The sequence below is a fragment of the Sciurus vulgaris genome (assembly GCF_902686455.1).
Source record: "Sciurus vulgaris genome assembly, chromosome: 4".
NCBI classification, from domain to species: domain Eukaryota; kingdom Metazoa; phylum Chordata; class Mammalia; order Rodentia; family Sciuridae; genus Sciurus; species Sciurus vulgaris.
This window is the reverse complement of record NC_136464.1, coordinates 174,720,211-174,742,069: the sequence shown is the minus strand read 5'-3', so window position 1 is coordinate 174,742,069 and position 21,859 is coordinate 174,720,211. Positions and strand designations below refer to the sequence as shown.

Below are 21,859 nucleotides of genomic sequence, written 5' to 3'. Positions count from 1 at the left end.
CATAAATCAATCACATTCCTATACATCAGTGATGAATCAACTGAAAGAAAATTAGGAAAACTCATTCACAATAGCCTCAAAAGAAAAAACTGGCAATCGACCTAACAGAAGAGGTAAAAGACCTCTACAATGAAAACTATGAACTCTAACGAAAGAAATTGAAGAAAACCTTGGAAGATGGGAACATCTCCCATGTTCTTGGACAGGCAGAATTAATATTGTCAAAATGGCCATACTACCCAAAGCACTACAAAAATTTAATGCAATTCCTGTTAAGTTTCCAATGATGTTCTACATAGACATAGAAAAAGCAGTCATGAATTCATTTCGAAAAATAAGAGGCACAGAATACACAAAGCAATCTCCAGCAAGAAAAGTGAAATGGGAGGCATCACAATACCAGATCTTAAATTATACTACAGAGGTACAGTAACAAAAACAGCATGGTATTGGCACACGAAGACCAATGGTACAGAATAAAAGACAGAAACAAATTCATAAATACAGTTATCTTATACTAGAGAGAGGCACAATAAACATACTTTGGAGAAAAGATATCCTATTCAACAAATGGTCCTGAGAAAACTGATAATCCATATGTGTAACAAAATGAAATTAAACCTCTATCTCAGTAAAATGAAACAATTGTAACAATATTCTGTAATAAAAGTTATTTAAAACCTATAAACTGCCCAGGACCAGATGGATTCTCAGCTGAGTTCTATAAGATCTTCAAAGAATTAACACTGATTCTCCTCAAATTATTCCATGAAATGGGAAAGGAGGGAACCCTTCCAAACTCATTCTATGAAGCTAGTATCACCTGATACCAAAACCAGACAAACATATCAAGGAAACTTCAGATCAATATCCCTGATGAATATGGATGCAAAAATTCTTAAAATACTGAAAAATCACACAAAAAAACATATCAAAAGATAGTGTACCATGATCAAGTGGGGTTCATCCCAGGGATGCAAGACTGGTTCAACATACAGAAATTGATAAACATAATACATCACATCAATAGTCTTAAAGACAAGAATCATATGATTATCTCAATAGATGCAGAAAAAGCATTTGACAAAATTCAGCACCTCTTCATGTTCAAAACACGTGAAAAACTAGGGATAGCAGGAACATACCTCAACATTGTAAAAGCTATAGATGTTAAACCCAAGGCCAACGTCATTCTAAATGGAGAATAACCAAAACATTCCTCCAAAAAAAAAATGGGACAAGATAAGGATGCCTCTGTTACCACTTCTATTCAACATAGTCCTTGAAACCTACCAGAGAAATTAGACAAAAGAAAGAAAGTAGGGGATACAAATAGGAAAAGAAGAGCTTAAACTATCCCTATTTGCTGACAACATGATTCTATGTTTAGAAGACACAAAACCTCCACCAGAAATCTTCTAGAACTCAGAAACAAGTTCAGCAAAGTAGCAGGATATAAAATTAACACCCATAAATCAATTACATTCCTATATACCAATACCGAATCAACTGAAAGAGAAATTAGGAAAATTATCCTGTTCGCAATAGCCTCAAAAAAAAAAAAAAAAATACTTGGGGATAAATCTAACAAAAATGGTGAAAGACCTCTATACTGAAAATGACAGAACACAAAAGTTAGAAATTGAAGACAACCTTCGAAGATGGAAACATCTCCCATGTTCTTGGATAGGCAGAATCAATATTGTCAAAATGACCATACTACCAAAAATTCTATGTAGATTTAAAGCAGTTCCTGTTAAGCTTCTGATGATGTTCTTCATAGAAATAGAAAAACCAGTCATGAAATTCATTTGGAAAACTAAGAGTTCCAGAATCACCAAAGCAATCCTTAGCAAGAAAACTGACACAGGAGGCATCACAATACCAGAACTTAAACTATACTACAGAGCTATAGTAACAAAAACAGCATGGTATTGGCATCAAAACAGACATGAAGACCAATGGTACAGAATAGAAGACAGAGACAAACCCACATAAATAGTTATCTCATACTAGACAAAGGTGCCATAAACATACATTGGACAAAAGCTGACCTCTTCAACAAATGGTGCTGGGAAAACTGGAAATTCATATGTAACAAAATGAAATTAGACCCCTATCTCTCACCCTGCACAAAACTCAACTCAAAGTGGTTCAAGGACCTAGGCATTAGACCAGATACCCTGTGCCTAATAGAAGAAAAAGTAGGCCCAACTCTCCATCATGTTAACTTAGAAACCAATTCCTCAATAATACTCCTAAAGTGCAAGAAGTAAAATCAAGAATCAATCAATGGGATTGTATCAAACTAAAAAGCTTCTTCACAGCAAAGGAAACAATCCAGAACATGAACAGAGAGCCTACAGCATGGGAGAAAATCTTTGCCACCTGCACCTCAGATAGAACACTATCTCTGGGATGTATAAAGAACTCAAAAAACTTAACACCTAAAACCCAAATAACACAATCAATAAATGGGTAAAGAAACTGAACAGACACTTCATGGAAGAAAAAAATATGAATGACCAACAAACATATGAAAAAATGTTAAACATCTCTAGCAATTATAGAAATGCAAATTAAAACTACACTTAGACTCCATCATCTCACTCCAGTTAGAATGGCAATTATCAAAGAATACAAGTAACAATAAATGTTGGCAAGGATGTGGGGAAAAGATACACTGATACATTGCTGGTGGGACTGCAAATTGGTGCAACCACTTTGGAAAGTAGTATGAAGATTCCTCATACTGGAACCACCATTTGTCCCAGTTATCTCACTCCTCAGCATATACCCAAAGGACTTAAAAATCAGCATACTCCAGTGATGAGGCCACATCAATGTTTATATTAGCTCAGTATCTAAACTATGGAACCAAATAGGTGCCCTTCAATGAATGGATGGATAAAGAAAATGTGGTACATAAAACACAATGGAATCTTACTCAGCCATGAAGAAGAATGAACTGATGGCATTTGCTGGTAAATGGATGGAACTGGAGACTATGATGCTAAGTGAAATAAGCCAATCCCAAAAAACCAAACACTGCATGTTTTCTCCCATATAGGGGGCAGGGAGGGAGGAGTGGAGGTTCGCCAGATTGGACAGGGAGAAATGGGGGAAGGAAGTGAGGATGGGAATAGGAAAGACATTGAATGAATGAATCAGATATCACTTTCCCATGTTCACATATGCATACATGACCAGTGTAACTCTGCATCATGCACAACCACAAGTATGGGAAGTTTTGTTCCATTTGTGTATAATGTGTCAAAAATGCATTTTGCTGTCATGTATAACTAAAAAGAAGAACAACAAAGAAAGCATACAGCTCAAGCCTCCAGGTGACCCCAGAAGGTATACAGGAAATGAAACCATTTTTGTAGTGCAAAACAGTATTATTCCCAGATGAAAAATTTGTGTCCTTTGATCCTAGAAAGAAAATATGGTGATTTTCTATTCCATACTGAGTGCTACCAATTTCAGTGGCCATGTTACATGAACAGAATTCATCATACTCCTTCACATTCCCAGCAGTTTCAACCACGTTAGGGGATCTCGTGGCTTCAGGCAGACCCGGCTTATAGACAACATGTGCCGTGGTCTTCATCTGTAGTTTTCTGGAACTCAGAGTATTTTCCCACAGAGAACCTCTCACAATGGATGCCTGCTTACCAGTCAGGCCATGAAAGTCTGCCTAGTCCATATAAAGCGGAGCCTAGACTGCCATTGGCCATCTTCTTCCAGGGGAAGGACTCTTCAGTCCTGGGCGGGGACAGACATGAGGGATGGATCATCTTATCTCCTCCATGATGGCTCCAGACAGATGAAGAAGAGGCTGTCCTCCCCTTTCCTGACCCTGGCCCGGTGTGGGTGACCCTTAAAGGGGTCCTGTGGGAAGCAGGGAGGCTCTGTAGGAGGTGTGGGGAGTGGGGACCGCTTTTGGGGCCTAGGGCCATGCCTACACTATGGGAGAATGCTGGATGGGGTCTGGAAGCTGGATAGGAGCTGGATACACAGGGAGCAGGCTGTTGGGAGGAGGCTGGGAAGTGACCCTCTCCCCAGGTACACACCTACTCAAGCCTTGCTCTGCATACCAAGGATGACAACAGAACTGTGGGGCATTGGGGTACGGCTGTCTCTACAGATACTCAAGCGTTCTTTACAGGTTGGGCATGGTGGCATATATATTTTTACCGGGCAGCAGCTGGCCGTGGCTTCAGGGTAGGCGCTGCGGAGCACAGACCTCAAACCCTGGCTCCAGCCATGGCTCAGTTGGTCCCCTCTCACCTCAGAGCCACTTACATTTGCATCTGGACGAAGCTTGACTAGGAAACGCTTCCTCTTGAAGCTCAGCTTCCGCACCTTGGCCCAGTTGAAGGCATTGATCTTGGTGAAACCCTAAGAAGAAAGAGCAGCTGGTGAGCCAGCACAGGTATAACGAGCAAAGCGGGGGCCGAAGGCAGAGGGCTGACATCGACTGCTCAGGAAAGATGCCTTTTGCTGGAGGATTCACAGCGTGCGTGGCTATCGGATGATGCGCATCCTGGATCATTATTTCCTACTAATTATACGAGCTGGCTTTCAAACTAAGTCTGCCTCCAGGGAGAGAAGGAGCTGGTCAAGGTAATGATAAAAAGATAAATAAAAATAAAACCATGACAACCACCACAATCATTAGCAGTTGTCACGTATGGAGTGCCAGGTACTGACTGTCCTAGGGCTTCACACACCTTATCTTATCAAGCTCATACCAAACCCAGTGAGATGGACTTACCTTCATTTTACAGACATGGAACCTGCAACGTGACTATATTCCAATTGGCCTAAAAGCACACGGTACTATTGTTAGTACGTGCCATGAGCGACCAACCCTGCTCACCCACGCTGGTCTGGTGCCTGTGCCCACCAAACTTCCCCGCTGAGGGAGGAGGCAGGCCCGGTGTGTCTGTGAGTCAGGTGAGATGTGATAGACAGGGGGAGCTGCCAGGTAAGAACATTGCCAACCCTGACTCCACCACAATTAGGGCTCCGCTTGAGCTCCCATCCACACCAGGCCCACTTACTCCACGTGGTAGGAATGAAGCATTCAGGCTCTGGCAAGATGGCTTCCGAGGCACGACCTTTGTCCGTGATTAAATCACCCAGCAATTCTCAATATTTAGATTGTATCAAACACAGTCAAAGCAAAGTAATTCTACAGTGGGGCTCTTCTTTCTCCTTTTTATGATTTTGAGACATGTAGGGACTGTGATTTTGGAATTTAACGATAGTAATGAAATCAAATTTGGTTTAATGTCATTTTTCTTAATGGGTGCTCAGGGATTCTTTATGCAGCCACTCCTCAAATGCCACCTTGTCCCCAGAACACCACTGCCACTAGATGGGAAACCCAGCTTTTCTTGGGATGTGATTCCAGGGTGTAAAAATGAGCGCCTGTCACAAACTTCTGATGCATTAGCGGAGAACTGGTGTAACTCTTTTTTTTTTTTTTTTGCGGTGCTGGGGATTGTGGTGTAACTCTTAATAAAATTCTCAGGGGAGCGTAAGTCACAGAGTCACAGCAGAGCTCCTGCAAGGCTTTAGGTCATGCACAGTGACAACTTCAAACTCGGGTGAACTGTGACCACTGCATAGGAGAGGCAGATGCTTTCCGCATGTACATTTAAAACTAAATCACAAATTACCTGCTACTGGGTTAAACAAATGTACTATGGAAACATCTGGAGGGTGTTTGGTGTCTCCTCCACGGTCCATGTGTTAGAGGCGTGGTCCCCAGGGCAGTATTATTAAGAGGTGGTGGGGGCCTTTAAGAGCCTAATGGGAGGTCCATAGGTCACTGGGTCATGCCCTTGGGATGGATAAATGTAATCCTCTGGAGACCTTGGTGGCTCTTTGGCTTCCTGTCTGTGATGCGATCTCTGACTCTCACATGCGATCCTGCCCCTGTGATGCCATCTGTCGTGAGTGATACAGCCAAGGGGGCCCTTCCCAGAACCCACGCAACGCTGTTTGACTTTTCAACCTCCCAGATGGTGAGCTAAATAAGCCTCAAGCATTTCATGTAAGAGAAAAGGAACTCATGTAGAGGTGGTGCTGAAAATATATACCTAAGGAACCTCTCAAACTGCACACTTTAAATATGGGCAGATAAGCCAATAATACTTTAATGAAGCTATTAAGAAAAAAGCATAGATCAATTCAATGATCCAATAGCTGGATGATTAAAAGCACACACTTTGGAGAGCAGAGAATCCTTATGTCTTTAGATAAAATACTGGTAAGAATTCAAGTACGGAGGATTTTTATTTCCTGAAAAATTACTATAGTGCCAGGATATGGTTTTTATGAATTTATAATATTGCTCCATCTCAAAAGTACACATTACAGATTGTGAGTTAGGCATATCTGAAGTCCTAATTATAAACTTCCTAAACCCAAATTAGGCTTAAAAATAAGAGTTACTATAGCAAAATGTCCTCTCCTCATGAGAAAAGGTGCTTATTCTAGGGTCTGAAATTTTGATTCCAGTGTACCATGTTCTAAGCACAGGTACCCGAGACAGAGAGGTTTCAGCAACCCTTCAAGATCAATAAATCTAAACAAGCTGACAATATGGATTTCCCAACCAGTGCAAGGGTGAATGAAAAAGAATCTAGAATTCAAGGGTCTGGAAAGCAGAAACTGAGATGAGGTCCCCTTTTCCGTTCTCTAGAAAACAGCAAACAGAGGTCTTAGCTGGGCCACCCACATGCACCGGGTGGGCAGGGCCCTGCTCCTCCCTCCCCAGCCAAGGACACAGAGCTGTGTTCTCAACGCGCTCACCTGAAACACTAGGATTCCCGTGTTGGCCACGGCCAGGTTGATCTTGGTGCCTTCCCTGTCCTTGGCTGGGTGCAACCGGATCCCATACATCTCCAGCCGACGGGCCACCTCCAGGAGCTGGAAATCGGACTCTGCTGGTGTTTGTCCACTGACAAAGGAAAAAGAAAAGAGGAAGGCCAGGAGGTTTCAATTCCCTGTGCGTATCCACGGGAGATTAAGCAGCTTCTCTGGGGAAATAAAAGGGACTTCATGGCAGAAAGTGGGGCTGTGCGATCAGATGACACCCAGTCTCCCACTAGTCCCACTGTCCAAGCCTCACAGCTAGGACAAAGCTCTGTTGCCTGGGGAACAAAGCTCCAAAGGTCTACCTCGGACTTGGCCAGTTTTCTGCAGTCTCAGAGTTTCCCCTAAGGTCACACAAAAGCAAAACATCCCAGCGTTAAACAAGCTGTTAGTCGCTTGCAAATAACCTAAACTCACAGACACCATTCACGCAACGCTCTTTCCCACCCACGCCAGGCGCAAATGCCTGCCTCAGCAGCAGCTCGGGGAAGGACTAATGGAAGCAAAAAACGTACAAAAAACGGAGACGCTGCAAGGGGTCTCAATTTTAAATATTCTTACACGGTGCCTACTTTGCCACGTGCCTCCCCGTTTCCTGTTGTGATGAAAACCAGCTGGTGGGTGGGTCGAATGCTCTCCCTCCGATCCCAACCCCTGGGGTGCCCTAACACTCCAGATTGACCCAGGTCCCGCAGGAGGGCAAGCCCGGGCCTCGAGCCCGTCCTAAGTAAGTGGTGACCTGTGGGCACTTTGTGTCCTAAGTAAGTGGTGACCTGCAGCCACTGTGCTCCTTCCCCCGGGATTTGTGTGCTTCCTCACATCTGTGCGTGTGTGTGCACCCATGCCCAGAGCTGTCCCTGGCATGCTGCCTCGGTTATCGGCTGCCCTGATTTTTCTGCGATCCCTTCTTCCCGGGAGGCAGGGAGCAACGGCTCCAAAGACACATGAAGCCACACGCAGACTCACATGTGGTTGTGGTGAAATTCCACGATTTTGTCTTCTAGCGCATCTTGCTGAGGTATGTACTTGTTTTTTGCTAAGTGCTCTCTGTCCAAGGCTTCGTCAAAATCCCCGATCTCAGCTAAAAAGAATCAGAGAAAAAAGAAACAGGCCACACAGGATGAGCACTTCACAGTCTGTTAAATTGCCCAGCTGGCAGCCAGCCGGTGGGGACCAGCTCAGGCTGAACCTCCGGGGTGGGGACAAGAGGCACAGGGAGCAGTTGAGGCAGCATAAGAAGAGCGCTGTACTCCTCCTCACCGCCGACAGCTGGACAGAGAACTTCAGAATCATCCATCTCTAGTTATCCATATGTGTTCCTGGAACCTTTCTTTTTAAATTATTTTAATACACATTTTTTTAACTGACACAAGTAGTTGTACGTATTTATGGGGCACAGTGTGGCCTTTTCGCACAAGTACACTATGTGTAAAGATCAGATCAAGGTGACTGCATATTTATGACCTCAACGTAACATCATTTCTTTGTGTCAGGAACATTCAAAATCCTTTGTACAATCTTTTTTGAAATATTCAACTAACTGTCATGAACCTTGTTTTACAGAACATTGGAAGTCATTTCTCCTTTCTTTCCTCCCCACTGGGGTCCCTTCCCTTCTTGGTAATAAATTCTAGACATGGATGATCATGTACGATTCTCATCAGTCCCTGGAGTTTCAGGACTTTGCAAAATCAATCTTTGAAACCCTTAAATAAAACAATTATTAGTGCAAAACTCAAAACCTTTATCCTGGGGAGTAAGGAAAACTATAAATGAGTGTGAGTAGAAATCTAGTGTTTCCTCCAAAAAAAAATTTTTTTTTTTTTTTTTAGGGTTTATTATACTTCTTGTATTCCTGTTGTCAGAAATAATGGGTCAGGTTGCAAAGTCTCATAAAATTTTCATCCATAAGAAACAGAATTCATTATCTCATACAACCTCAACTTAGTCCTCGAAATTGATGTAATGGGCAAATTTACAACATGGAACTTCAAAATAATAGGTGTGCCCAGAACAACTCTAGCTGTAAGGCCCCGGGATAGCATGCCTTTTTCTTGGTTTCCTATACTCTATACAACGAGCTTAATAACGAGTAGCCTGAGGACCACAGTCCAGTTACTTTGATGAAATGCCAGTGAGTGGTTGCTATGAAGCCTACCTCTCGTCCCATGACGAGCAGCCTGTCACACTGTGGGCAATGAGCCTCCATGTCAAGCAGGGTCTGCCTACAGGCTGCCATGAATCACACCCCTGAGAATACTTCTCTGCCCAGAACAGCACCAACTCCCCTGGCAACACCTGGCCCCTGGAGAAGCCACTTCCTCACTAGCTTCCTGCTGCAATGACCAGTAACACTGACTCCCGACTGCCCTTTCTGGACTTGGTTGACCCTCCCTGATCAGAGTAAAAGTGATGGCTTCCATCACAGAAAACAGCAGCCATGAGAGCCGTCCCTGGCATACTGCCATTGTTCTCAGTTGCCTTGACAATGGCCGCCCTGATTTTTCTGCAATTCCTTCTATCCGGGCTCAAAAAAGGACAGTTGATACTTGTTATTCAAGGTGGTGGCAATTTAAAATTCACCATAAACACTGAATTTGTGACCGCTGAAATGTTGTCCCTGGGTGAAATACAGGATCAGGTTCTGCAAAACCCTTGAGCAAACGTTTGCATTAGCTGAGACCCCGTGTTAGGCGTTTCTTTGAAAGACGTCTTGTTCAACACGCATTGCTGAGTCGTTCACACAGAACTCATGGCCAACAGCAGATCTTGCGCCTGAATGCAGTTCATCTAACACGTCTTTTCTCCATAGGCACATCACGCTACGCTTAGGGACCCTAGACGGCACTTTGGACTGTGATTGGGCCCCATCTGAACAGTGAAATCATCAACAGTAGCACAACAATTTGAAAAGCATGGCATTAAACGGACTGTGAAGAGGACACTTGTTAACAGCACGAGAGTCGTAATGTGAAGGCAGAGCTCAGCCCTGCTGAGTCAGCTGGGAACATGTGCATCAGGTGAGGCAAGTTGTTTACTGTCCCGGGTATTTCTGCAGATAACCATGGAAGTGCCCAAGTAGCCATCTGGGGTCAGTGTTAGTGAGTAGGCACATTTGCAGTCGTAGAATCTGAGGGCAGTGGGGACTGACTGGATATGGGGAATCACCTCAATTCTTAGTTTCTTAGGAGCTGTAAGTCTGGCGGTAGGGTTGAAATCCGGTATGTCCCCCACAGGTTCTCATGTTGAAGGCTTGGTCCCCAATGCAGCCACGTTCAGAGGGGGGGCTTGTGGATAGTGATGTGTGGTGGGGGCTCCATCCATGGCTTAATCCACTGAGAGATCTGTGGCTGAATGGAAGCGGCAAGGCGGCCTCCTTGAAGGGGCCGTCCTTGGGGGAATGCGCTGCAGCACTAGACCTCGTTCTTGCACCTGCTCTTGCTAGTTCTCTCTGCTTTCTGGCTGCCATGAGGTGAGCGGCTCCCTGCCATGACATTCTGCCTCACCAAGGCAGAATGATGGGGCCAAACAGGTACAGGCTGAGACCTTAGAAGTGTGAGCCATAATAAATCTTCCCTCCTCTAAAGTGCTTTCCTCAGGTATTCTGTCACAGCCCTGGAAAGCTAGCCAACACATCTGGGCTTCTTCTGTGATCCTATGGCATACTCTTTTTCACAAGTCCCTATAAAGGAGGTAAGTATTGCACTAGGGTCAACACACTGAAGCGGTCTTTTCTTCTAGTCACTTGCCTTTTGTTGTCCTCTTCAAATGCAATGGCAGTCTATGATCATGACACTCACTTGCTCCCCAAGTGTCCTCTGTGAAACTTGAGAGAGAAGTGAATTCTGCAGCAGTTTTGTGTCTAAAGGCCAAAGTGCCATTATGATGAATATTAAAATCAAGGACAGGACAATACAAGTTTGATGTATTTGGTCACCATTATCCATTTTCTCCTTTGAGACAACTGACATATCAATTGCATCAGTATCCTTGAAAAACTGGACCAACACCAGGACACAGAAGTCATAGTTAATGAACATGAAGTGACCCAGGGGTGCCCTTCTCTTCCAGGCATTCATGCTAATTGCAAAAATGACAATCTCACTGTTGCCTGAGTGTGTATGGACATAACGTCCCCCATCAGTCAGGTCACTGTGGTGTTTCCAGTGTGACTTCCAGAGGAAGCCAACGGAACTTACATTGTACGATGTGTGAGATCAAAAGAGCAGCACTGGTGTCATTACACGTCAACCTGCCTTGAGCCAGGTCCTGCTTCACCTGCAGAGCAAACAGGTACCTGCAAAGGTCAACAGAGATGAGCGTCACACAACAGGAGCAGGAGGGACAGAATCAAAGGCAGACTCACTCCTGGCCACCTGTGCACTCTGTGAGGAACTAAAGGAAGGCATGAAAGTCTACAGGGCCAGAGGGCTGTGTGGCCACTAACTGGTGATTCAGTCCCCGCCTCCCTAGCAAGATGAGGGACATGCTGTAATCGTCACACGCAATGAGTAAGGCTTCATTTTATATGGAGAGAGCAGTCCAGATGCAAATTCACAACCTATGACCCCATATATGTGTGTGTGTATGTATGTGAAACAATCACAATTTTTTCACAGGATCAGTCAACATAGACTAAACTAGCTCATGGCTCAGATAACCGTGGCAGTTCATTGTGGTTAACAACAGCTTTGCCAATGAATCAGAAAGACTAGGTGTCTCTTCCGAGGCGTGGTGTTTACCCAGCTCCTTCCATAAGCCTTGATTTCCAGATCTGTAAAATGCAATTTAAGTCCTTGTGAAGTTCTTTTCTTTATGTTGTGTGTAAAGCAAGCCATCATTTTTGGTATAAAAGAGGCCTGTATATGTTAGAGAAATTAAGTAAAAACTGCACTGTTGAAATAGACTTGAAAACATAAACTCAGACAGTTTTTGAAGGGTTGTGACTGCAGAGCCATCCTGCCACTGCCTGTGACAGAGTCCCCTCCACAGCAACCCGATTCTGTCCTTCACGCAATTACCAGTAGGAGGACAGGGAGGGAGGTCCCTGGAGAAATTAGAGATGCCAGGTCCCGGGGAAGGGAGCAAGGGCCTGGAGTATGTAGCTATTCTGGGAAGCGAGGCAGTAAATGAGTTAAACCAGAAGGGTAAGAGAAGTAGCCTAAATCGCCTCCTATGGCCAAAGTTGTGACAACTTGAACAGCAATCGGAATAATTAAAGTACCTTAATGAGTTCACTGAATTAATGAAGATTCACACGTCTGATGACAGTCAGGGAGAGAGAGAGAGAGAGAAAGCAGAAATGGAATATATCACTGCAACTCCTTATTCAAAAACTGGCCACCCAAGGCAAGGCCAGGAACTGAGTCTGTCTCCTGCCTCTCCCGCGGGGCCCAGGTGAGGCACAGATTCACTCTCAGAAGGCCAACTCAGCATGGCAGGAGTGACGGGTCAGAGAACCCTCGTTCCACAACCCGAGGAAATGACTGACTGGCAAGGACTGTCGGTTGGTATGAATATCATTTAGAAAAGGGACTTTCACGAAGGGCTGAAGTGACACCAGCCTACTTCACAACGGAAGGATCGGAATGCCACCACCTACGTCAGGGAACGATCTTGGATCATGGACGAAACGGGAAGCGCACAGCATCGCTTAGGACCAACACCAGAGTAACTGCAGCTACTGAGTCTTTAAAACAAATTTCTAGTTTTCAGGAAAACACAAGAGTTTGAAGGAAGTGATGTGGCCAATTCAAGATGTAAGTTTACAGTATAGCAGGACAGTCTAGAGGGAAAAACAGAGGGACCATGCTAGCTTAAAGAGACCCAGAGGAACGACAAGCAGCTGTAACGTGGTCAGACGGTGGATCTGACTTTAGAATCAACAGGCATAGTGACTGTCGGGGAGAAGGGGAAGTTTGGGTATGGCCCAGGTGTTCAATGAGTTTAAAAGTACATATATACACAGAGGAAAAATCAGAAAGGTTGTCACACTAGTATGATGGGCAACAGGAAAGCAGTAGTTTTACTCTCTTAGACTTATAAAGTATGTACTCTAACATTCCATGATGTGTAGTTAAGACTTCTATAATAACAACAGGTTATTTTAAATTCTAAACCTAGGTCTTTAACAATATTAACCCCAGATTTCCATAAAGAATTAAATGAGACAATATGTGGAAATCTGACTAGAACAAACACATTCATTCAATTCTAGCAATTTTTTTCATAAAAGAATAATTAACCCACTTCAAGTCATCAAGGAAGTTCCACCACTAAGAATTAAAAGAAGCCACAGGGGCGACTGTGTAAATGGCAACCAAAAACAAACAAAGCAGAAAACACTATAGCTCCACAGGTGACAGCAGCTGACCCTGACCCAAGCTCCCAGTGTCCACTCCTGTTCTCCTGCTGTTCCCCACGTGGACTCCACCTCTGCAGAGTCAAAGGGAACAGCAGAGGATGTGAAGCAGCCTCATCGCCAGCACAGAGGTCTCAAAGGGAAGGGTGCCGAAGGGTTTTTCTGGACAGGGCACTGGCCACTGTCCTTTGGACCATCACTTCACAGTGCTGCAGGCTTTGCCACTAATGTACGTGGCTAGTTTTTCAAGCAGGGGGGAACCATAGGTTTTACAAGCATTACATTCACCCATTTGGCCCCACTTCAAACACAAGATCCAGTGTTCATGGGTAGATTCACACTCAGAGTCCACAGGCTTCGGGGCCTTTGGGGATGATCTCAGGGGGCTGTGAGGTGGCACTGGGCCCTGACAGCACACATATTTACTTCACACTGACTCCTCCTGTTCCGAGGTCCGGTATCCTGAGAAACACCTTCCTGGGACTGACTCCGTCGCCTTTCTTGGACATGCGCTATGAACTGAGTGTGCTGGCTGTGACACTGACTTCAGAGACTCGGGGACACCTCTGTGCTACACATGGGGGCGATTCCAATCAGTTCCATGGGAGCCAGAGCTGACTCTGCTCTGGGAGCTCCCATGGAATCAGTGCTCACTTCCGGTGGGGAAGGGCTCACGGGGGGAGGGGGGTTTACTCGACAGAGAATGGAAGTCACATGTCACCCCCTCCAATGCCTTATCTGCAACAAGACTATTTTATTTCATTTGGAAGTTCTTAATCGTGTTTCATTAAATGAATGTAATTCGCAATTTCCCTGCCAGTCCGAGGGAATGCTTCAGCTGGTGTCCTGGAGCTGCAATCGCTGGCGGGAGACTATGACAAGAACACAGCCAGGCAGAAAGGAGCTCCTGAAGACAGGCACCAGGGAAGGCAGGAGCAAAGTGTGGCTCCACTGTTAGCCCAGGGAGATTCTGAGCTCTGCAAGGAGGAAAGTTCTGGTAATGTCTCCAAAGACCACCCACCCGGCTGCTGTTCTTCACCTGCACCTAAGTTAAAGACTTGGCTCCTTCTAGAAGCCTGGGTACGGGTGTCAATGTGACAGAGTCCACTGCATGTGCAGTTCAATAAATAGAAAGGAATTCAGCTTCCTGTTGAACAGCAAAGTGCAATTTAATCTCTAGCTATATAAATGGGAAGCCAAAAGCTATTCCTGGAGGCCCAGCGAGCTAACCACAGAGCTGAAGGAACTTAGAGCGTGCTCACCGCAGGCCAGCCTCTGTCTCCCGGGCCCTGGGGTGCACCTCCCTCCCCCAGAGCACAGCTGACACCCCCTCACTCACCACCCACCCCTCTGAACTCTCAATGGCCTCAATGTCACATGCTGCTTGTACAGGAATGGGAGTGTGGGAGTCTCGAGGTGGTGGGTCCCTGAGGTTCCCTAGAGGTGACGCCTTGTGCCAAATCGGATGGTGACAGGAGTTGATAAATACGGTAGGAACTTTGGATCAATTTCATTCAACATCAAGCCAAAAGAATTCTCTTCTTGGAAAAGATTTCTGAAACGACAGGATCACCTTGGGAGTCAAAGACCAAAAACAATAAAGACAAAAAAACCTGCAGGGTCCAGTGGACCTCATGGAACTAGGGACTCATCCATCTTGACAAAGAAGTTGGCAAAACGCCAGGCACATGTGGCTTCCTGGTAACAAGCTGCATGGAGTTCTGGAACAAGAACCACCGTGGTAGAACACCACAAAGCTCTAGAGACCATGATCCACAAAAATGGAAGAGGTGCAAATTATTTGCAAAGTAGAGTTTTCGATTAAAAAAGGAAAAAAGTTGTGCCTCCAACTTCCTAAGCAGGAGTGACTTCCAGGAGGAAAAAGTGCACTGCTGACCAACGGGCTGGACTTGTCCTTAGGTTTATTTCGGCACACTGAGCTCAGAGCAAAGCCAGCTCCAGAAACGGTGACACAGTAGCCCAGGGAAGCTGCTGCTTGGAGGTACCAGGGCTCTCTGTTGTCACCCCAGGTCTCTTGCCATTTGGTTTTGTGGCTTTGGCCACCCTCCTCTACACTAAATTCTATTACATGTGTGGGGTCCCCGGAGGCTGATGACTCCTGCCAACTCCTGCTGCATTTGCCTCTTTACTGATTTGAGGGTCCAGAGTGGAGTAGACAATCAGTAGCAACTCATTCAGAAAACACGAGGTAGCAGGAAGGCCTTTGTCTTCTCCTGTCCCTGGAACTCTGCAGTCATGTATCTGGTGGCCTTCCTGAAGCAGTCATGTGATGACTAATAGGCTTCTCAAACCCAGCTGGCAGGAGCCAGTCCCTGACTTCTGCCCTCCTGATCCACCATCCCCTCTGCCTCTCTCACATCTTAGTTTCTCCATCCCGTCACCCAGGTTGAGAACCTAAGTGTCTCCTTCTGTTTTCTCATACTCCACCTCCAACCCATCACCAAGACGGCCCCACATCCACTGTACACTCTAAATACAACTACTCATCTGCATCTCCACACTGCCATCTTCTTCCCTGCTGCCATCTTGGTCTGGACCACTGCCATAGCTTCCTCACTGGACTTGAGGTGATTTTCATCTCTGCTCCATGTGTCCGTGGGGCAGCTGAACTTTCAATGCTTCAAGTCATCAGGTCTCTCTCTCTCCTTACTGCCATTGTACTCAGCATGCCCATCACTGGCCCTCTTTTAAGCATTAAAGTGATTGGGGCTTGTTCCTGCCTTGGGCTTTGATTGCTTGCTCCTTCTCCACCTCCAAAAATAACTGACAGATCCTGACTGCAGCCTCAAGAGGTATTCCAACCCCAGCAACCTAACATCATCACATAGTCACTTTCTATCACATCAGCCTACTTCAGTTAGCTCAAGAGCTCTTGCCATGATCTGACATTTCTCTTGTTAATCACTCATTGTCTGTTTCCACAAGGGTCAAGACTTATCTTTTCAGCACTGTGTTTCCAGGTCCTGGAACAATGCTTGCAGCTGGTGACTGAATGAAAGCTTCACCCCTTTGATAAATGCAGGTCAACTACCCAAGACCTTGTATTCATATTGAGAGGAAGGAGAAAGAGGTGATGGCCTTGGTTTTTATGTATGTGTGTGTGTGTGTGTGTGTGTGTGTGTGGTTTTTTTTTTTGACCTCGGTCTTAATATGCCGTAGCTAGAAAGGTGCAAGCCACAAGAATTAGGCTGGCGAGACTAGTGCACAAATGAGAGGGCTTTTGGAAGGGAGGTATTTTGTCTTCATTATGTTCCTACCAGCTCTGCTTGCTCATGGAATATCACCTGGTGATGGTACTGATGGTAATGATGGTGGTGATGGTACTGATGGTGGTGATGGTGGTGATGGTGGTGATGGTACTGATGGTAATGATGGTGGTGATGGTGGTGATGGTACTGATGGTGGTGATGGTGGTGATGGTGGTGATGGTACTGATGGTGGTGATGGTGGTGATGGTGGTGATGGTGGTGATGGTACTGATGGTGGTGATGGTGGTGATGGTACTGATGGTGGTGATGGTACTGATGGTGGTGATGGTGGTGATGGTGGTGATGGTACTGATGGTGGTGATGGTGGTGATGGTGGTGATGGTACTGATGGTGGTGATGGTGGTGATGGTGGTGATGCCAGTTACTGTTAATGGTGTCTCCACTGGATCCTGTCCACTTTGCACATAAATAGCGCTTATCCTCGAAACGGCTCTGGCCAGACAAGCATTGCCATTGGCATTATCAGCAGTGAATTAATGGTGGTACACAGAAGAAACAAGCAAGAGGTCACTCACAGCTAGCAAGCGGCAGGACTGAGGGATGAGGCCAGGCCTGACTGGACATTCCTATCTCACCCACTTGGTCCCACTTGCACTTATGGTGCAAGTCCAATTCACCATCCATGGCAGCAACAAGATGAACTGACATATTGGTTTCACAGAAGAGACTCATGTCCTATCTCAGGATGAGGTAGACATAAGAGGGAAAATAGGACATTAACAGGTTCTAAGTCCATTGACTTCACCACAGCAGTCTTAAGGATACCAGGCCATAGGGAAACACAGAGTTCTCTTACCACATTTTTCTAGGCAGAGAGGGATTAAACTCTTGAGCACAGAACAGATGTTGGTCAAATAAATATTATGAAATGTTTAATCAATTCAGAGTCTTAATGTTCTCTTTTCCTCTGTACACGAGAGCAAAAAATACCCAGTTGCCAAGCCACTGACCTGGTGAGTTCCTCCTGGAGCTGTGTGTGGTCAGGTGGAAAGAATTTCACCACAAACTTAACAACAACATGCTTTGGCCCTAAAGAAGAAGAAGAAGAAAAATCAGTACAACACTTGATGTGTGTTACGTACATCATTGAAAAAAAGACTGTGAGGCACATCGTACACCAAACACCGCATTTCCCGCCAAGCTCCCAGAACACACCCTCAATCCACTCAGCAACTGGCCAAGTTTGGCTACTGGTTTTAGACTTTTGTATTGTGGAGAAACAGATACCTGTTTTCTATTTTTATGTTTTTTTCAGATACCTGTTTTTTAAAATAACACTATGAAAAGAGTTCTACATTGAACTATTAAATGTTTTCTCTGGAGACTTAAATTATACTCAGGTTTTTTTTAAAAAAAAATTTGCCTTCAGGAATGTATTTAATTGACTGCTTTTATCTGAATGTAACAGACAATTTAAGGAGGAAAGAATGAAACTGTTCGTCAGTTATGCAGTTTATTATATCTAATGATCTGCAAGGCAGAAGTGTTAATGTGTTCATCAAGTATGTTCGTAGCAGCTGGGTGCTCTCCTGAACTCTGGAGAGGACATAAAAATGAGATGTGACCTGCCTCCAGGGGTGTCTCAGACCCTTTTTCCAGTGAGTTAAGACAAAATCAGGAAGTAGATGATGGGGTTGGGAGAGGGCAGCAGACTGGGAATGAGATGGATAACTTTTGGGAATTAAACTAGAACATCAAATAGATTATACTGTAATAAGCTGTGATTTGATACAGACTCGTGTTTTGGTGTCTAAGCTCCAATATAAGGCCAGCCTTACAGGATCTGCTATTTGGAATGAGAGCAATGAGCCCATGTTCCACGAAATATGGAACCCAGACCTTGCACATGCCAGTCAAGTGCTTCATCACTGAGCAACACCCCAGCTCTATGGAATCCAAATGTTAACAGTGGCATTTAGGGCCCGGGATAGAACTCAGTTGGTAGAGTGCTTGCCTGCAAGCACAAGGCCCTGGGTTTGTTTGTCCCCAGCACCAAAAATGAACAGTGGTATTTGTTATCCAAGAAGAAAATGTCATTTTTTCCTCAACTTTCCATTTGTCACATAGAAAACAACAGATTTCATGACTTAATTTTTGTGATCACACATTCAAGTTTAGAAAAAAACAAAAAATGATGTAAGGTGAAGATGTTGGTCATTGTATACGAAACTGGGAGAAAGAGACAAGACGGGGAACTGCTGTCACCGAGAAAGGCTGGATTTCTATTCCCAACTGACTCCAAAAATAGGCAGACACCTTGCACGTCAGCCCCGGGGACACAGAAGACCAGTGGCAACGAGAGGAAGATGGGGGCGGGCGGCACTACTTCCTGCCCGCCGGCTCACAGGCAGAGAATGAAGTGAGGCTACTCAGATCCCTGGAAATCCTGAAGCTAGGAGGATGCCAGTGCTCAGCGTAAAGTGACAGCTTTGTCACGCAGGCGGGTCACAGCCCACGGAGGAGACAAGAAGCTGACACCCTGCTCTGGCTCCGACCTGACAGCGGTCCTGGCTGCCTCCGGCATGCACCTGGCGACTGCGAATAGACGCCTTCCCACGGCTGTCGTGCCCTGGAGGACTGCTGGGGACGGCGTCCATCTCCCAGGCTCTGTGAGCACCCCACCATCTCTCAGTAGTTCCAGCCAGGGCCAGCTCCCAGGGGACACTCAGCACACATCAGGGAAGTGCCGGCCCTTTCAGTTTCAGCGTTTGTGATTTAAATGATAGATGATCAGCATCCATTTCAGCAGCATGAGGGCCATACAGACACCGTGCTGCGTGTTTATTATGTCCACATAAATCACTGCAAGTGGCCCACTGAGGTTTCCTTGGCAGAAAAATAATCCCACAGGGACTGTAAGCATCCTCTCAACTGAAGGCATGCAGCTTCAGCACCTTCCCGACCACCCAGGTTCTGGCTCCAGGGGACCAGCAGGGAGGACTTTGAGAACAGAGCCTGACCCCAAAGCAGAGACGTGTGCTGCGGGGCAGTCAGAAGGGAGTGAGAGAGCAGGGGTCCCCCTCCTAGTCCTTTGCCAAGTCCTCCTGATCTCGTCTTTCCAATACACAGTCTGCACGCCCACCTTTGCCACCGTTTGCCAATCACAAACACACAAAACACAAAATGCACATCATCCCCTCTTTGAGCGCCCCCTACTCCCCAAACAGCACTGTATTCTGATTTTACAGGCTTTGAAGAAAAGAACAAAAACCCTAAAATCAATGTTATGAATAGATGGCTCCACCCTTCCCCTTGGAAAGTGATAGTAAGAAACAGCACAGATGAGATGAGTTCAATTACCCTGAGGCTTAATAGCAGGCTTCAGTTGTTAATCAAAATGATATCTGATTTTCCAAGCAGGGTTTTGATTGCCAAACTGTTATATATTAAAATTGCAGAAGATACACAATTTAATAGCATGTGGATTAGTGGGTGACGACTAGCAATCACAGGGCAAAAAAAAAAAAAAAAAAAAAGAATTCCTATCACTAGTGCTTCACACCCCCAGACAAAAACTGCCTGACAGTGAACACACCTGGCTTTGTATTTATCTTCACTGTTCAACACAGGGGATATACTTACTCCGAATCTGTTTCACAATAGGTTTTAAGAGATCCAGCCACACCTACAGGGGAGAAAAGAACAGATTGAGATATAACTCAATGAAAGGGTGCAAGCATTTCAAGACTTTGACGCTATTTAAAATCCACATATTTTCAAGCATTTGAAGTTGTCTGTTTCTTTTTTTCTTCCAGAATGTTCTGTCTTACCTTGTCTACCACTTGGACACAATGGATCCTAAATTGCTAACACTCTCCCTGAGTTGGAAAGTTAAAATCTCCCCTAGGTTCAGGTGCATGGGTAACAGGGTGAGGGTGTTGTGAGTGGTGGAGAGTGTGCCTGGCACACACGGGGCCCTGGTTCCATCCTCAGTATGGTGGTGGTGGTGGGGCCACAGTTAACTAAGAATTTTTCTATTTTCGTTTGCACTCTTATCATATTTACTTATTCAGAAAATATCAGTGAAGGTTTGCTGATCTGACTCCGGGTGGAATGAATTCAGATGTTCCGACTAAGACAGAATACCTGGCTGTGTGGGTACACGCAGACCAGCACATCTTTGAAGGACTGGGAAAGGGAAAAAATATTTATGGACTATCAAGTCTGTACTACACATTGCCTAAAGCTATTTACTTGTCAACACAAGCCTGAGGAATTCCTGTTGCCCAGTGAGAAACCTGAGGTTTGCAGAGGCTAAATAATCTGTCCCTGGTCCTCCAGGGACAGAACACTAGAACTAGGACTGAGTCAAGTTTGCCCAACTTCCAGTCCAGACTCTTTTTCACATATATGCTCCCTGCATGCAGTTTGAGTGGCACAATTTTCAAAATAGAGAGAAACCAGCTGCCCTCTTATTAAAGCGAGAGTTACCATATGGTACCAGGTCACACGTTCTTTTCTTTAAAGTCCATTTGCATGTCTGGTCATTAGAAAAGGTCCTATGGAAGCTCATTTTTGCATATATGACAAAAACAAAGTTGATGTGTTTACTATGAAGAGGATTTTATAAATAAATAGGAAAAAGAGAAACAGCTCTATAGAAAGCTAGGCAAAGAACCACAGGTAATTGACAAAGTGCCGAAGACTAAGAGGAACATGTTGCTGTTTGGGAATAGTTGACACTGGAAATGCAAATTAAAACAATGAATTGACCTTTCCTACCAGTCAAGTAGGCATCTACATGTGCCTGTTGGCATGTGTATTTTATAGTCTCCAAAGATGGCCAGGTCATGGGGAAGCAGGCACCATCCTCCTCTGCTGATGGATGTATAACTTGGTACAACTTTTCTGGAGACTTATTAGGGAATAATGATTAAAAGCCTACCTAGAAAGTATTCCTGTCCATACTCTTCCATCCAGCCACCCACTTTTATAAATTATGCATTTATGCAAAGATTTATATAGAAAGAGTGCTAACTGTAGCATTTTTGTGATAATGAAATTTTTTATAATAGCCCAAATTAAATAAATAAGTAAATAACATAATGTCCTATATGACATCTTACTACATGGGCATTAAGAATCACACTGTTAATGAATATTTAGGAATGTGGTGAAGTGTGTTAGAGAGGGTTGGGTTTCTTTTCTCCCTTTCTTCACTATTCCAATTACTTTAAATAAACACTCCTTTCTCATAATAAAAAGACTAAACATTTTACATGTCTACTTATTCGATCTCATTTCCCCATCACCTTTTCAAGTAAGAGTCTACATAATAAATCTTCATTTCTATATTTCCCCATCCCATTCTGTTCTT

At 44.8% G+C, this 21,859-nt stretch overlaps 1 protein-coding gene across 5 annotated transcripts in view; it reads right to left on the bottom strand.

Moving 5' to 3' along the window:
• FARP1 (FERM, ARH/RhoGEF and pleckstrin domain protein 1) overlaps window positions 1–21,859 on the bottom strand; it is a gene marked incomplete at its 3' end in the record, with an annotated part of 266,728 nt that overhangs the window by 60,695 nt on the left and 184,174 nt on the right. For all 5 annotated transcript variants that reach the window (XM_079136884.1, XM_079136887.1, XM_079136888.1 and 2 more), the window contains exons 4-9: window positions 20,125–20,167; window positions 17,493–17,571; window positions 11,091–11,188; window positions 7,858–7,972; window positions 6,829–6,976; window positions 4,309–4,404 (exon numbers count right to left, since the gene is read on the bottom strand). In XM_079136884.1, the coding sequence (XP_078993010.1) occupies window positions 4,309–4,404; window positions 6,829–6,976; window positions 7,858–7,972; window positions 11,091–11,188; window positions 17,493–17,571; window positions 20,125–20,167 (579 nt within the window). The remainder of the gene's footprint in view (window positions 1–4,308; window positions 4,405–6,828; window positions 6,977–7,857; window positions 7,973–11,090; window positions 11,189–17,492; window positions 17,572–20,124; window positions 20,168–21,859) is intronic.